Genomic DNA, 14,115 nt, shown 5'->3' on the forward strand with positions numbered 1-14,115 from the left:
ATTCAGGTAAAAAGACAAAGTGCGTTAATAAAATATATACACTTATATGACATAAAAATGACACAAAAATCAAAAACACTAGTCTTAAAAAACTTTTATGATGTCATGGTTGTAGGACCATGGGCGTGTATCCATGTTGAATCTTGATTTGTCCACACTTTTCTCCTTTGGACACAATCTAGTCGACAAATATATTTTTTCCTTAAATATAGTCCACATATATATTTTTTCACAAAACAGCTCTGTTTACTTCATACAGTCGCACACTTTATACTAGTGGCCTTCATAGCGCACACTGTTCCATGCATAAGTATATTATTACAATGCAATGTCTGCTGTTGTGTGAGTGTGTGTATTTGTTGTTTGGTGGAGATTGATACTTTTTTACACATTTTTCCTGGTTGTCCCGAAATGACTTTAGACACACTTTAAAATTCTTATTCTGTTCTTGGATTTTTAAAAATTTGTTTATGTGAACTTAATAATTTTAGATTTGTGTACTACATACAAAGAAAAGCAGATTAAGGAATGAGGAAATAAAAAGACATACACACACAAAAGAGGAAAATCAGAAAACATTGATTTGCTAAGGAATAAATGTCTTAGTCAAAAAGCAAGAAAAAAATGTCCAGCATTTATCCAGAAATCATAAAAATATTACACAGGAAAATTAATTCCACACACATACAAAATAATCAAAGATATGTCTCCAAGGCAGTAACAGTATAAATAACTGCACATATATTTGTACACACCAGCTTGAAACTATCTCAACATGAATAACAACCCACAGTATTTTACTGACATAAGTTGTTTTTGTCCTTTAATATTCCTGAAGCAAAGAAGATCTAAATAAATAATAAGGAAAACATCTCCATGGTGTGGGTCGAGAATGTGACCATTGTCACCCCTCAACACAAATTTCATGTAGCATTATTCATAGTTCATCATGGTTTACAGTGTATTGTAAGCAGATAAACAGAAAAATCAAGGGTGTATAGTCATTAAAATTAAACCATGAAAATTAACCTACTCTAATTAAAACTGACCAATAGATTACATAAGTTTTAAGTCATACTGGTGGACGAATATTTAATTAGAATATTTTAATCCCAAAAATAACAAAAGCAGAATAGTAAACAATGTATAGCCACATAAAAAATTTGAAGAATCTTATGACACAAGATATATCTAAACAATTTCTCTAGAAACAATAAATAAAATAGTGTAATAGTAATCTAACCAAATATTTGCCCACAAAGTGTTTAAAATATCTTGTAGGAAGCTTTCCTCAATTCCACATATCTTTGTCACAAAAAAATTCATTTGTCACACACAGACCTACAAACATACATTAGGTCATGATTAGGATATACATCAGGATGATTTTAAAGTATTAGTATTCCATAGTTATAGAAGATAAATTACACATTGATCACTGAGGGAAAATAAACTGATGATTGTAATCAGACAGTAAAATGAAATCTAACAAAATATTGGCCCACTATCCGTTTAAAAATGTTTTTAGTGCAATTGATTGACACCGAAACCGGTCAACAATCCGGGGTCAACAATCTGTGCTTGCTACGTGTAAGATAAAAAGAACAGGTAAAAAATCGCTGAGACTGGCCCACGCTGATTTACTGCAGCCATGTCCGCTGCCCTCAGATACTCCCATCCTCTCCATTGCTGACTTCATTCCGATATTTCCTTTTTCAGACATTTCCTAGGCACAGATCGAACTTTGAAATGTTTAGGGGAATGTGTAATGCCAAGCAGGCCTTGCAAAGATGGCAGCTCCCCAGTTTCCGGAGGTAGGAATCGAAAGTGTTGCACCATTGTTGAAATGTAAAGAAGTAATTCCATTCGAGCAATCGTTTCACCCAAGCAGACGCGCCGACCTGTAACAGAAATTTTGAACCTTACTTAAGGTCCAACTTAAAATTTTTATTTAAACAAATGTTTAAGATTAAAGTTTGTGTGTATCGCCAGCAGACGACCTTTCGTGACGCAGCTGAACAGTATCCTTTAACCTCTTTGACTGTTTCACGAGGGTTAACCACGTGGTACAGCGATCAATCAGCAGAAACTAAACAGGTTATTTAACCAGCTCAAACTTAAGAGCTGTAAACGTTATCTGTGTAAGGTATTTTTGCAATCTTTACTTGGTTCATGAACTTTCCTAACTTAATTGAGTTTAAATCTACCATAATCATGTCAGATCTTTGTCAAAAGGGATTGATTGTTCAATATATATATATAGGTGTGAATGTGTGTGTGTAGTAGAATATACTGTATGCGAGGATTTATGCTCGTATCCTGTATTAACATAGGATGAAGACAATTGAATGTGATTAGAAAAAGATGTAACTCACCCATAGAGAAGGGAATGAACTCTTCGGGTCTCCACAGTTTGCCGTCCTCTCCAATGAAACGTTCAGGTCGGAATCTGTCGGGGTCACCCCAGGTCTCCGGATCTCTCATCACAGAATCCAGGTTGGGGAAAACTACAGTACCCTTAGGGATCGTGTATCCGCCAAACTCCACGTCACATGAAGTGGCATGTGGCACACTAAGTGGAGAGTAATGTTGCATAACGAGACCCATGATGACAGCCTTCCATGTAAACTAACTGCGTCTATCCTGTAATGGTGGCCTCGCTCTGTGCCGACAACTCTGTGGATCTCCTCGTAGCACTGTCCTGCAGTCAGGGTGTAAGAAGAAACCAGGGCCCATAGGATAGCTGTAGAGTCGTCTCCGTCCAGCTCCAAAAGATGTCGAAGACTAACTCAGGATAGCATCTGCAAATTGAAATTGTGTACACTTACCCCGTGTTTTTAGGAATAACCCAGGTAAACTGCTATTTTAGAAGATAACGGTTTATTTACGTGGTTTCAGGGAAGATAACTGAACATATAAACACTTCTGTTGTGGAAGTTAGGGGAGAGATAAATCTGATCTTTATCAGTCCCGGTATCCCTTGGATAAAGATTGCCGTTTGATGGAAAATCACCAGTTTGTCCTTAAAACAAAGCTTTCTTGTTTGTGTTATCTAATTAAGAGTTTTTCTCAGTATTGTGACGTTAATGCGACGTAAGAAAACTGTGGTGAAATCAAGTTTAGAGTCCCTATCTGAAGTAATAAGTAAAGACAACTCATATTAGATGAGTGCACATGGCACCTTAGAGACACAAAATGGTCACAAAAATACTGGTACAGTCCGCTTTCGTACAGGTTATTGTATCCTCCAGTTTTTAACAATCCTCGTTCAGGTTTTTAAATTTAATCATAGTCTAGTAAATAATTTGTATCGTTGTTTGTTTATTAGCTTAGAATTAAACATAGTTCCGATTTCAGTGCGGCGAATTTACATCCAGATTAACATCCAGATTTGGTCTGGAAGACATTTAGGTATTTCGGAGCCACAAACTCAAAGTGAATTAGGAAAATATTTAAGTAGCACCTAATTCTAAAACTTTGCTTCAGGCTCATTCCAACACAGTCGTGTTGCTACTTATATCGGCTATATATTGTCATGGACCAATGCATCTGCCAAGGGCAAAATTATTAACCTTAATTTTTTAAGGATTGTTTGGTGGTGGTATGGTATTGGCTAAGGTGAGTAGAAGGTTCTCCATAAATTCGAGTCTAAGGCCCCTGTCATTGGTTTCGCTGAGGCAAAAATAATTTACCCAGCGTTCCTGCTGGTAGGCGTCTATACCGACCTTGGACTTCAATTCGCTGAATATGACAAAAATGTCTGTTTTCGTTACTACCTTTATACCATGTCTAGCTGTTAACTGCAGTAAATTACTCTATGAACTCAAGCGGAGTGTGTATTTACCGTTGATGTAAGGTGATCCTGACTGACTGTTGCGATGATGATGTATTTCTCTGATGTAGGCGCCAATAAAGTCGTCTTCTGAACCCTCCTCAGACCTGCGGTAGTGCTCGTCTACAAAAGGTTTCATAAACTTCTGCATCACAAGTCGCATGTTGTCCACTAAGCGGTTCACCTTAAAGTAATCTCCAGGCAGGTGTCGCAGAAAAGGTATGTAAGATACTGCGGCACCCGCCCCAGCATCGCGAACAATGGCATCTATCAACCTAAGGTTGTTTGCAAAGACATCGTCGTCATACTCGAAGCGTTTGCCTAAGACGATAGAACACATGTTGTTGGACACGCTAGCTTGGGTCAAGTGGGCCAGATCCAGCGGCTGTCCTTGGCTCTCGGATATGACCCTGATGTACTCTTTGACCTCCTCCTCAATCTTTGCCGCCAGGACGTTTTTGCCCATCCCTAGCTCACGTAGAATCTCTATAGCAACCTTTCTTTGGGCTTTCCACACAGGACCAGAGGTGTCAACAACGCCTGTAAAAGATGAAAATTCTCTTACAACAATGTCTTTTTTTACTTTGGAGAACAGTAAATTATCAATATTATTATGTTTGTCATCGTTGTTATGTGTGTACATGCGAAGTGTGATCGTTCTCATAGGCAGCGTCCGGATATATGTATAACGCTTTAAGTCTGGCTGGTACTGTAGAAAAGCCTTTTCTATACATATATTATGAGTCATTATACAGGATGTCTAAAACGTTTTTCCGGATTTTTTTTATTGATAACGAATGTAGATTTTTCTGACGATCGCCAAGTTATTACCGAAAAATTTGAAACAGTCGATGTGAAACTGTGCCAAAAGCTTTCTCACAGTGTTGCATCACGATTGGTTTCTTGTATCGAACACAACGGAGAACAATTTGAACCATTAGTATTTTATCATTGTTGCATCGTTGTTTCTTTCGTATTGATTATTGTTGTATCTTTGGTTCATTCATAGTTATCATTGTGCTCCTAGTTCTCATTCATAATACAATAAAATTCATTATAACATACATTCGTTTATCTTATAAAATCGGGGGAAACGTTTTTGGACTCCCTGTAATTATTATCATTATTTTGCCTTTGTGCAGTAAAGCTAAAGAGATATTGCAATATGATTTTTATTTATACTAAGGAAAACTTATACGATTAAAACGGTTGGCACATTGAATGGACAAAACCAACTCACTTTGATCAATTCGTAAATCACAAGCTGCCCAAAATTTCTGTTGCCAGATTGATTCATTTAGTACAACATTACAATTGATTGATACATTTACAGTTAGGGTCAAAAACTGCGAACACAGTAGCTAGTGCTGGTGAATAGAGAAGGTCACATCCAGCTACACGACCGCTAGACCAAGATGTACATTTGATATAAGTAAACTTACTAGACGATACGAGAGTATGAACGTTATTATGACTAGAAATGTTCATTCTGAGGAGTTCTATCGCTTGAATACCGCAAACAGTTCAGAAACTTTTATGATGAGCCACTATTTTAAAACTACTTCATAGCTCAAACTTTAACTAGATTTCAACTTGCCTCTGCTGTCGGTTATTAAGTCATTAATATAAGTATGAAGCCTGTCGGAGAAGGCGTTGGGATTTTTTACCAACGCGTCCTTGATGACCTTGTAGCCGTTGAGCACCACCACCAGCTGGCTGCCCAGGTACAGACTGAACACGTCACCGTACTGTCGTCTCCATGCTGCGAACTGCTCCCGAGGATCTTTCTTCATCATCAGCAGCAGGTGACCCAGCAGCGGTACAGCCAGCCAAGGTCCTGGAGGTGCATCTGCAGGTCGTCTCACGGGAAACCACCACAACAACGACAACACGCAACGCCTAAAGCAAGGCCTGTGTTGATGTCGAGCATTTCCAGTAGAGATGTCATGGTGCTCTGTAAGCTGTCTTTTACAACGACAAATGTAGATGAATCCTGCGTCACTAAAGTAAAAAAAAAAAAAAAAAAGAAAAAAAGGAAAATAAATTACGAAGACGAAACAAATATGAATAAAAAGTAAGCTAGAAATACGGACAGTCCTTATCCAACACTAAATCATGAATGTCCACAGCCTTGTTGCAGACTGACTGCACATTTAAGTGACCAACACAGAGACTTATCACGTTTTTCGTTTCTATTGAAAGTCGCCCGCTCTTTGACAAAGGAAAATTCACATTAAAATTTAGGTTACCTTTCTTTTTCCCACCATTTGTACCTCGTTTGGTGCTGAGGTGTAGTAGTGGTGAAGATTTACTTTTGTCGTTTAGACCGTATTTCCTCAGCAGGCGCTGAACTCTTCCTCTCTTACCTCTCTTTCGCTCTTTTTTCTGATGGACGGTCGAGTCTTGAGGTAGGATATTAGTTGGAAAGGTGGAAGTATCATAATGGAGGGTCACTGAAGTAAGAGAGAGTGCGAGAAGGTACTGACGGCTATACAACATAGTGGAGGTCCGCCATGTGAGAATTTAAAGTAAGACTAAGTTTAGAAAAAAAGAAAACAGTACGAGCAGTAGGAATCAGATCTAAGGTAACGGCGTAACCGTTACAGTGAAATCCACAGAAACAGAAAGCAAGGCAATCACAAGCAGTTAAAACAGCAACAAAGTAAAAGTTAAGAGAAACAAATACAACTTGTAACTAAAAGAAATCTAAGGATATGGAAGAGCAAAGACGTTGCACAAGAAAGCAACAAAATCACTGGAGAACAAAGCAACTCAGCCTGCCAGGCGAAGCCTCGTTTCCATTGTGGGAATTAGCTAGTGTATGTCACCAGTTGATTCATTTTTTTCTGTTTACTACTACTGATGTTGTTACACGGTTTGTGTAAAACATATATCAGTGGAAACAAATCAGTTACACAGATCTACAATGTCTCGCGTCTCTCAGTTACAGCCCCTGACACCTCGACACTCCAGTTGTTACTCTTGGAATCAAAACATTTCTTTAATGACTGTGCAGAAGAACTTCTATGGATTTGTTGGTATTATATTTTATTTTAAGTAAAAAATAAATGTGATAAAATCAGGATAAGCGTCCGAGTAAACGCTGTAATAGAAAGAAAATAAAAATCTCGCGAGACGAGACTAGATGGGATCTTAGGACATCAAATCAAAGAGGATACCTTGACCAAACGGTCATAACAAAACAATGGTGCACAGTCCTACAGTTAGTTAACTGTATTATAATGTTTTATGTTTATTAGGATGACAAAATTGTTTGTGAAAAACAGATATTTTCCTGTAAAAAACAGTCTGTAGAGGATTAATGTAAATATATGTGTAGTGTATAGTGTATATGTTCTGGTTCTGTTATTGAAACATATAATGTGCAGAAATATACAAAGAGACGGTAAGGTGTATATTGCTATCTACTACACAGTTTTCCCAGTTGACCAGCAAATGGAAAGACGATAATAGAGGCTTTGTTAAAGATAACTGATTTAATCCTCATGGTCATAAAAAAAAACCAAAATATTGGCTTTCGAGTTAAACTAAAAATGGTTAATATACAGAAAATTATTGTGTATGTCACACATGATGATAGAAAAAGAGTGGAATGTGTGTTGGGTAAGTAATGAGTTCATTAGTTGAAAGAATCAGAATCAGAATCCCGGCCCGCCTCCTGTCTCTGACCGGCCCTCCCGCTGGCCTGCCCGCCAGTATATATACTATATATACAGTATTGGGTAAAACTGAGTTAACTATATTAGTCCGGCCCTCTAAAACCATCCCAATTTCTCATGCGGCCCCTTGGGAAAATTAATTGCCCACCCCCTGGTCTTGCCGAATCGTTTTGTACAGTTTAGGACAGACTCACAGTACAAACAATTGACCTTTCTGCGTTAATCTTACAGAGGACACAGTTCACTTCTTTGTCTCATTTCTCATAAAGATTTTCGCCTACATTATTTCAAACATGTCACCGAACGCAATAAAGAACAGCATCTTGTTCAAGTACTGTCAAGCGAAAACGCAGAAAAAACCTGGCAATTACCATTTATACACACTGATTGTATCCTGAACCTAAACATTCACCCGTCTTATGCACAGTTGTCAAGTCAATAAGTTCAATCCACACACACACAGTGTTCACCACAATAAAATTTAAAACGTGTTTACTAAAAAAAAAAGGTTTTGATAGAAATTAACCTGCAACCCTTGTACTCAGTCTAGTTCGCTCTCCCCACTACGAGCCTCAGCCCGACCAGCTACTGGCTAAACTGTTTGAACACGTGTAGTGCATTTTCATTGGTGACAATAAACGGGTAAACTTATTTAAAAAGAGAGAGAGAGAGAGTACGGTCGACGCATGTATGGTAGAACTCTGTGACGAAGCATAGTATTCTAGTCACCCCCTGACCAACAGTTATTGCACGATTGTAGTATAGTTATAGTTGAATAGCTCATTACAAAGAAACGTGCCGCCCTGAAACAGAGCATTTTGGAGGGTAAAGCGGGTGTGCACTGCAGTACCCAGGACGACATACACATTGGCTGGTGAGCCGCTGACCCAACGGGTGGGAGTCACCACTGTATCAGTTTCGAGAGATTGACTAGAAGTGTAATGAAAGGTTGTATCTCACGTGCACGTTCAAATCCTGGAGAATGATTAATGAGACGCACTTGATGCCTGATCAGTGCGCTCGTGCGACTTCATGTCTGTCAGCGCCTTGAGTCCGTCGAACGGGGAGTTGGGGAGGAGGGGACGGTATATAGTAAAGCACTATATATAAGTAACATTTGTTATTATTGTTGTTTTCTTCCGTATGTCTGACCGTGTGTCCTCACTCCTGACCATGGCTAATGCATTATCAACAATCTTTACCCCGGTTAAGTCAGGAAAGATAAGTAACCAAGCAACAAAATTATCGACAAATAATAGTAACGCGTGATTTGAATAGCTCATACTCACCCAACAAGAACGAGACACGGCGGGTAACATACCCCGTGTACTTGTCTCAAGCTGTTGACACCACATTTACACACTTGACGTTACCCCAGGCAATGAGCATAGGGGTGGAGTCATGCAGTTATAGACCCTGTTTCTGGACTGACTAAGGTGTAGACAGAATGCTAGTCACTGATCCTTTCGGTTGTTAACCCGTTTTGTATGTCCTGGAAGGTCGAGCATTAACTGTGTCAAGGTCGCAAAGCACTATAAAGTTCTGGTGTGCATGTGCAGTAATTTCTAAGCTTCCTGTCACACCTTTAAGGTGAGCAAGACTGCGTGTTTGTGTGAGAGAGAGAATGAAAAAGAGAGAATTTTCTCTCGAGGTAAATATCTTTATTAATATCTATACAGGTAGTCCTCGGCTTACGACGTTGATCCGTTCTTACGCGGCGTCGTAAACCGAATTTCGACGTAAGTCGAATCATACGTTCATACAGTACTGTACCATAATAACAGTACAGTACTTCAAACACTTAGCCTATCCAAACACCTATCCTAACACAGTACCCTACATCATTATCAATAAACATAAGTACAGTAAAATATTGTGCAGTACAGTACGTTTAATAATGAAATACTGTACTGTAAGTGTTGTAATGCTAAACCTCGTAAGTCGGAATGAGCGTCGTAACCACGAAATGACGAAACTCGAGACCGTCGGAACCCGAGGACTACCTGTAGTGACATCTGTCTCTCGGGTTTCAACCAGTCCACACCCGCAGTTACGCTCACACACCCCACATTTAGGGGTGACTCGTGACTGCGGCAAGCGACAATGTCCATCACTCGACCCTCAATAAACATGTTGACAATACACATTTATTTGAAAAGCTGAATATTTAACACAGGGGAAAACAACGGACAGGGGAAAACGATCACACACACACAAGCAATACAGCACAGAGACGCAATTCCACCCACGTAAACAGACACCAATGTACAGAAAAATCCGCATGTATTTTACCTCTTTTCTTCCACTCGCTCTCATCCCCACCCCACTTTCCCCGCTACCCGATCACTGCCCGGGTCACATCAAAACACGATAGAGGCCTGACAAGGATACAAAACGACACTGTGCTTGACTACGACGACGACGGCATCGTGTTGCACAGCCTCGCACAGTATCCGTCACTCACCCTCCTCAGGCTCGGATAGTCTCCAGCGTCGCTCCTCCCCGGTTGCCTTCTTGTTTCAGGTGGCGAAGTTGTAACCTCTGCTGCCTGGTGAGGTCAACTGCCAAACGAAATCCATCCTTGTGCATTGCACCTCTAGTCACATGATCTCGTAACAGCCTCATCTTATCAGACCATCTGCAGAATTTTATAATAATTGGTCTCGATTTAAAGGCCTCGAACTTTCCAATACGATGGGCTCTCTCAACATCAACATCTTTCCATGTTTTGTAATCAGCATAATCGTTCAGAAAACGCAGCACTTGTGTCTCACAGCTGTTCTCGTTTCCTTCCGGTAAACCGAATATCTTAAGGATATTGCGTCTCGAGTGATTTTCTAAACTCTCCTTTGCTATAAAAACAAAATGTATATATTATGTCATCTCGCAAAATCATGTACTCACCACTCAGACCTGCTCCTACTGCACTGTTGGAGCTTTGGACGAGTGCCCTGGACTTCGACTTTTGAACAAAATGGCTGGGGAAGGAATGTTAGCGACACCTACATTCAAAAGTGTGTGTTAAAGTTTGAATAACATTGAATAGTTGACAGCTGTATGTTAATGAAAGCAATATGGGGGATTTAAAGTCACGTGGTATGGGTGGTTCACACAGCGGTCACCTGTACTGTACTTTAGCGCGAGATCTACCTGATGACAGCCAGCCTCTTTGTGAGGATGGATTTAATCAATTCATCCAAAAGTGGAGTTTAATATATGTTGTCCTGACAGACATCACTACAACACTTTTGGTTCTGCTGGACTTCTTCTGCTTTCAGTGGTAAGTATACTGTACCCGTGTCATGTCCATTATTTGTCGGCTTCGACACAAGGGTGGAGCATCGTCTTCACTCTTTTCAACTAAAGATGCACAGCAGCCATGTGACAATCCCAATTCGAAATGTCGGCCCCACATTCTGTTGAGTTTGCTGTCAGCACGAAATTCTCTCTTCATATCGCGTACGACATTACTACAATATTTCTCTCTGGAGCTTTTACACATTTACCATCTGGAAAGCAGTAATACAAACTTTCTCCTGCATTTTTAAATTTTATTGTTGCGGCAATTCTTACACAGCAGACATCTTTTTCGTCCTTTCTCTTTACGCCCATGTGTAACAGCAACTGAATGTCTGGATGCTTTGGGTCCTGGGAAGGACAACAGCTGGTAAATAAGTACAGATGAGTGTCATCAGCAAAGGATTAAACGGATAGAGAGTGAATATAGATGTGGTTGTTTTTCTCAAGATCCAGTCTATGACGATCAGGAAGATTGTCAGCGAGAGTATAAACAACCTCTCCTCACTCCAGTTCTCACTGCGAAGGGATCAGCTATTCATTGTTCTTGCTCTGTTAGGGGATTTTTTATTTTTTGTTGTGAATTTTATAATTTTAGATTTGTCAACTACATACCAAGAAAAGCAGATTACAGAACGAGGAAATAAAAAGACACACAAACACACAGGAGGAAAACCAGAAAACATGGATTTCCTGAGGAATAAATGTTTTAATCAAATAGCAGGAAAAAATGTCGAGCATTTATCCAGAAATCATAAAAATATTACACAGGGAAAAGTAATTCCATGCACATCACTTCATGCATTAAGAGTAAAACTGCACATATATTTGTACATATCAGCTTGAAACTATCTCAACATGATTATCAACAATTCTATGTTTCAAGTATTTTACCGACATAAGTTGTTTTCTTTCTTTAATATTCCTGAAGCAAAGAAGATCTAAATAAATAATAAGTAAAACATCACCATGGTGTGGGTAGAGAATGTGACCATTGTCAACCCTCAACACAAACTTAATGTTGCAATATTCATAGTTCATCACGGTTTACCCTGTCTTGTAAGCAGATAAACAGAAAAATCAAGAATGTATAGTCACTAAAATTAAACCCTGAAAATTAATCTACTGTAATTAAAACTGACCAATGGATGACAGATATTTTCAGTTTTATTGGTGGACGAACATTTCATTAGAATATTTTGATCCCCAAACTAGCAATAGCGAATCGTAAGCAATGCATAGCTGCATTACAAATTTGAAGAATCTTATGATACAAGATATACGTAAACATTTCTGTAGCAAGAGAATGATAAAAATAGTGTAATAGACTGAATTCCAGCCTACGATTGGCCCACAAACTGTTAAAAATATCATTTAGTGTACCCTACACACATCGTGACATTGCCGCCTCTCAGTGTCGGAACCTTGGTGCATGCTGATGTGACAGAGACTTGAAAGTACCACAAGCAAGAGTATCAGTTCTTGATGGACCAGAAAACCAAGCCAAAATTGCAAATTGTTACAATAAATAGAAAATTTACAACAATTATGAAAAGAAAACAAGCAAGGGAACAAGCATGAAAGAAAAAGAAGATAAAAACGATAAATAGGTCAAGTGATAACGTAGCTTCATCATCTGAAGTGTTTTGCAGCAGTGTGAGCAAAGTCAGAGTCAGCTTCCTGCAGTACCAGTGTATAAGAGTCTGATGCCTTTAAAGTATTCTGTATTCCTAGTAGTATAGTAAGATAATTACACATTGATCACTGAGGAAAAAAACTGATGATTGTAATCAGATAGTAAAATGAAATCTAACAAAATATTGGCCCACTATCTGTTTAAAAATATTTTTAGTGCAATTGATTGACGCCGAAACCCGTCAACAATCCTGGGTCAACAATCTGTGTTTGCTAGGGGTAGCATAAAAAGAACAGCTGGGACTGGCCCACGCTGATTAACTGCAGCCATGTCCACTGCCCTCAGATACTCCCATCCTCCCCATTGCTGACTTCATTCCGATGTTTCCTTTTTCAAACACGTCCTAGGCACAGATCGAACTTTAAAATGTTTAGGGGAATGTGTAATGCCAAGCACGCCTTGCAAAGATGGCAGATCTGCAGTTTCCGGAGGTAAGAATCGAAAGTGTTGCACCATTGTTGAAATGTAAAGAAGTAATTCCATTCGAGCAATCGTTTCACCCAAGCAGAAGCGCCGACCTGTAACAGAAATTTTGAACCATACTTAAGGTCCAATTTAAAATTTTTTACTTCAACAAATGTTTAAGATTAAAGTTTGTGTGTATCGCCAGCAGACGACCTTTCGTGATGAAGCTGAACAGTATCCTTTAACCTCTTTGACTGTTTCACGAGGGTTAACCACGTGGTACAGCGATCAACGATCAGAAACTAAGCAGGTTATTTAACCAGTTCAAAATAAGAGCTGTAACCGTTATCTGTGTAAGGTATTTTTGCAATCTTTAGACGGTTCATGAACTTTCCTAACTTACATGATTTGAATTCTACCATATTCCTGTCAGAAATTTGTCAGAAGGGATTGATTGTTCAAACACAGCCCTGTATATATAGGTGTAAATATGTGTGTGTGGTAGAATATACTGTATGCGAGGATTTATGCTCGTATCCAGTATTAACATAGGATGAAGACAATTGAGTGTGAGTAGAAAAAAAATGTAACATACCCATAGAGAAGGGAATGAACTCTTCGGGTCTCCACAGTTTGCCGTCCTCTCCTATGAAACGTTCAGGTCGGAATCTGTCGGGGTCACCCCAGGTCTCCGGATCTCTCATCACAGAATCCAGGTTGGGGATGACTACAGTGCCCTTAGGGATCGTGTATCCGCCAGACTCCACGTCACAGGAAGTGGCATGCGGCAAACTAAGTGGCGCAACGTTGGCATAGCGAAGAACCTCCATGATGACAGCCTCCATGTAAACTAACTGCGGTCTATCCTGTATGGTGGGCGCTCGCTCTGTGCCGACAACTCTGTGGATCTCCTCGTAGCACTTGTCCTGCACGTCAGGGTGGTGAAGGAAGCAAACCAGAGCCCACAGGATAGCTGTTGAGGTCGTCTCTGTGCCAGCTCCAAAGATGTCGAAGACTAACTTGAGGAGATTAGGATCTGCAAATTGCAAATTGTGTACACTTTACAGTTGTCTGGAGGAATTAACCTGTGTAGGTTGTTATTTTAGAAGATAACGGCTCATTTACGTGGTTTTAGGGAAAATAACTGAACATATAAACACTTCTTTTGTGGTAGTTAGGGGAGAGAAAAAACCTGATCTCGATCA

The 14,115-nt window shown here is 39.5% G+C and overlaps 3 protein-coding genes across 5 annotated transcripts in view; all 3 read right to left on the reverse strand.

The window, feature by feature from the left end:
* Positions 1–725: 725 nt before the first annotated feature.
* LOC112566981 (cytochrome P450 18a1-like) lies at positions 726–2,607 on the reverse strand. The gene is made up of 2 exons (XM_025243414.1): positions 2,376–2,607; positions 726–1,901 (listed from the first exon to the last, which is right to left on the reverse strand). The coding sequence occupies exons 1-2, from the start codon at positions 2,605–2,607 to the stop codon at positions 1,696–1,698; spliced, it is 438 nt and encodes a 145-aa protein (XP_025099199.1). The 3' UTR covers positions 726–1,695.
* A 1,208-nt stretch (positions 2,608–3,815) lies between these two features.
* LOC112566982 (cytochrome P450 2B4-like) lies at positions 3,816–6,110 on the reverse strand. The gene is made up of 3 exons (XM_025243416.1): positions 6,106–6,110; positions 5,430–5,833; positions 3,816–4,372 (listed from the first exon to the last, which is right to left on the reverse strand). The coding sequence occupies exons 2-3, from the start codon at positions 5,626–5,628 to the stop codon at positions 3,816–3,818; spliced, it is 756 nt and encodes a 251-aa protein (XP_025099201.1). The 5' UTR covers positions 5,629–5,833; positions 6,106–6,110.
* Positions 6,111–11,508: 5,398 nt separating this feature from the next.
* The window catches only part of LOC112566292 (cytochrome P450 2J6-like), a 35,869-nt gene continuing 33,262 nt past the window's right edge, over positions 11,509–14,115 (reverse strand). For all 3 annotated transcript variants that reach the window (XM_025242368.1, XM_025242369.1, XM_025242367.1), the window contains 2 exons: positions 13,506–13,946; positions 11,509–13,023 (listed from right to left, as the gene is read on the reverse strand). In XM_025242368.1, the coding sequence (XP_025098153.1) occupies positions 12,818–13,023; positions 13,506–13,946 (647 nt within the window). In that variant the 3' untranslated portion in view covers positions 11,509–12,817. The remainder of the gene's footprint in view (positions 13,024–13,505; positions 13,947–14,115) is intronic.

This window comes from Pomacea canaliculata, linkage group LG6, assembly GCF_003073045.1.
Source record: "Pomacea canaliculata isolate SZHN2017 linkage group LG6, ASM307304v1, whole genome shotgun sequence".
NCBI classification, from domain to species: domain Eukaryota; kingdom Metazoa; phylum Mollusca; class Gastropoda; order Architaenioglossa; family Ampullariidae; genus Pomacea; species Pomacea canaliculata.

Coding starts and splice junctions, on each gene's coding strand:
- LOC112566981 (XM_025243414.1), bottom strand. CDS start 2,607: ATGGGTCTCGTTATGCAACATTACTCTCCACTTAGTGTGCCACATGCC. Junction 1,902..2,375: donor GTTCATTCCCTTCTCTATGG/GTGAGTTACATC, acceptor TTTCTGTTACAG/GTCGGCGCGTCTGCTTGGGT.
- LOC112566982 (XM_025243416.1), bottom strand. CDS start 5,628: ATGATGAAGAAAGATCCTCGGGAGCAGTTCGCAGCATGGAGACGACAG. Junction 4,373..5,429: donor CTTAATAACCGACAGCAGAG/GCAAGTTGAAAT, acceptor CATCTTTTACAG/GCGTTGTTGACACCTCTGGT.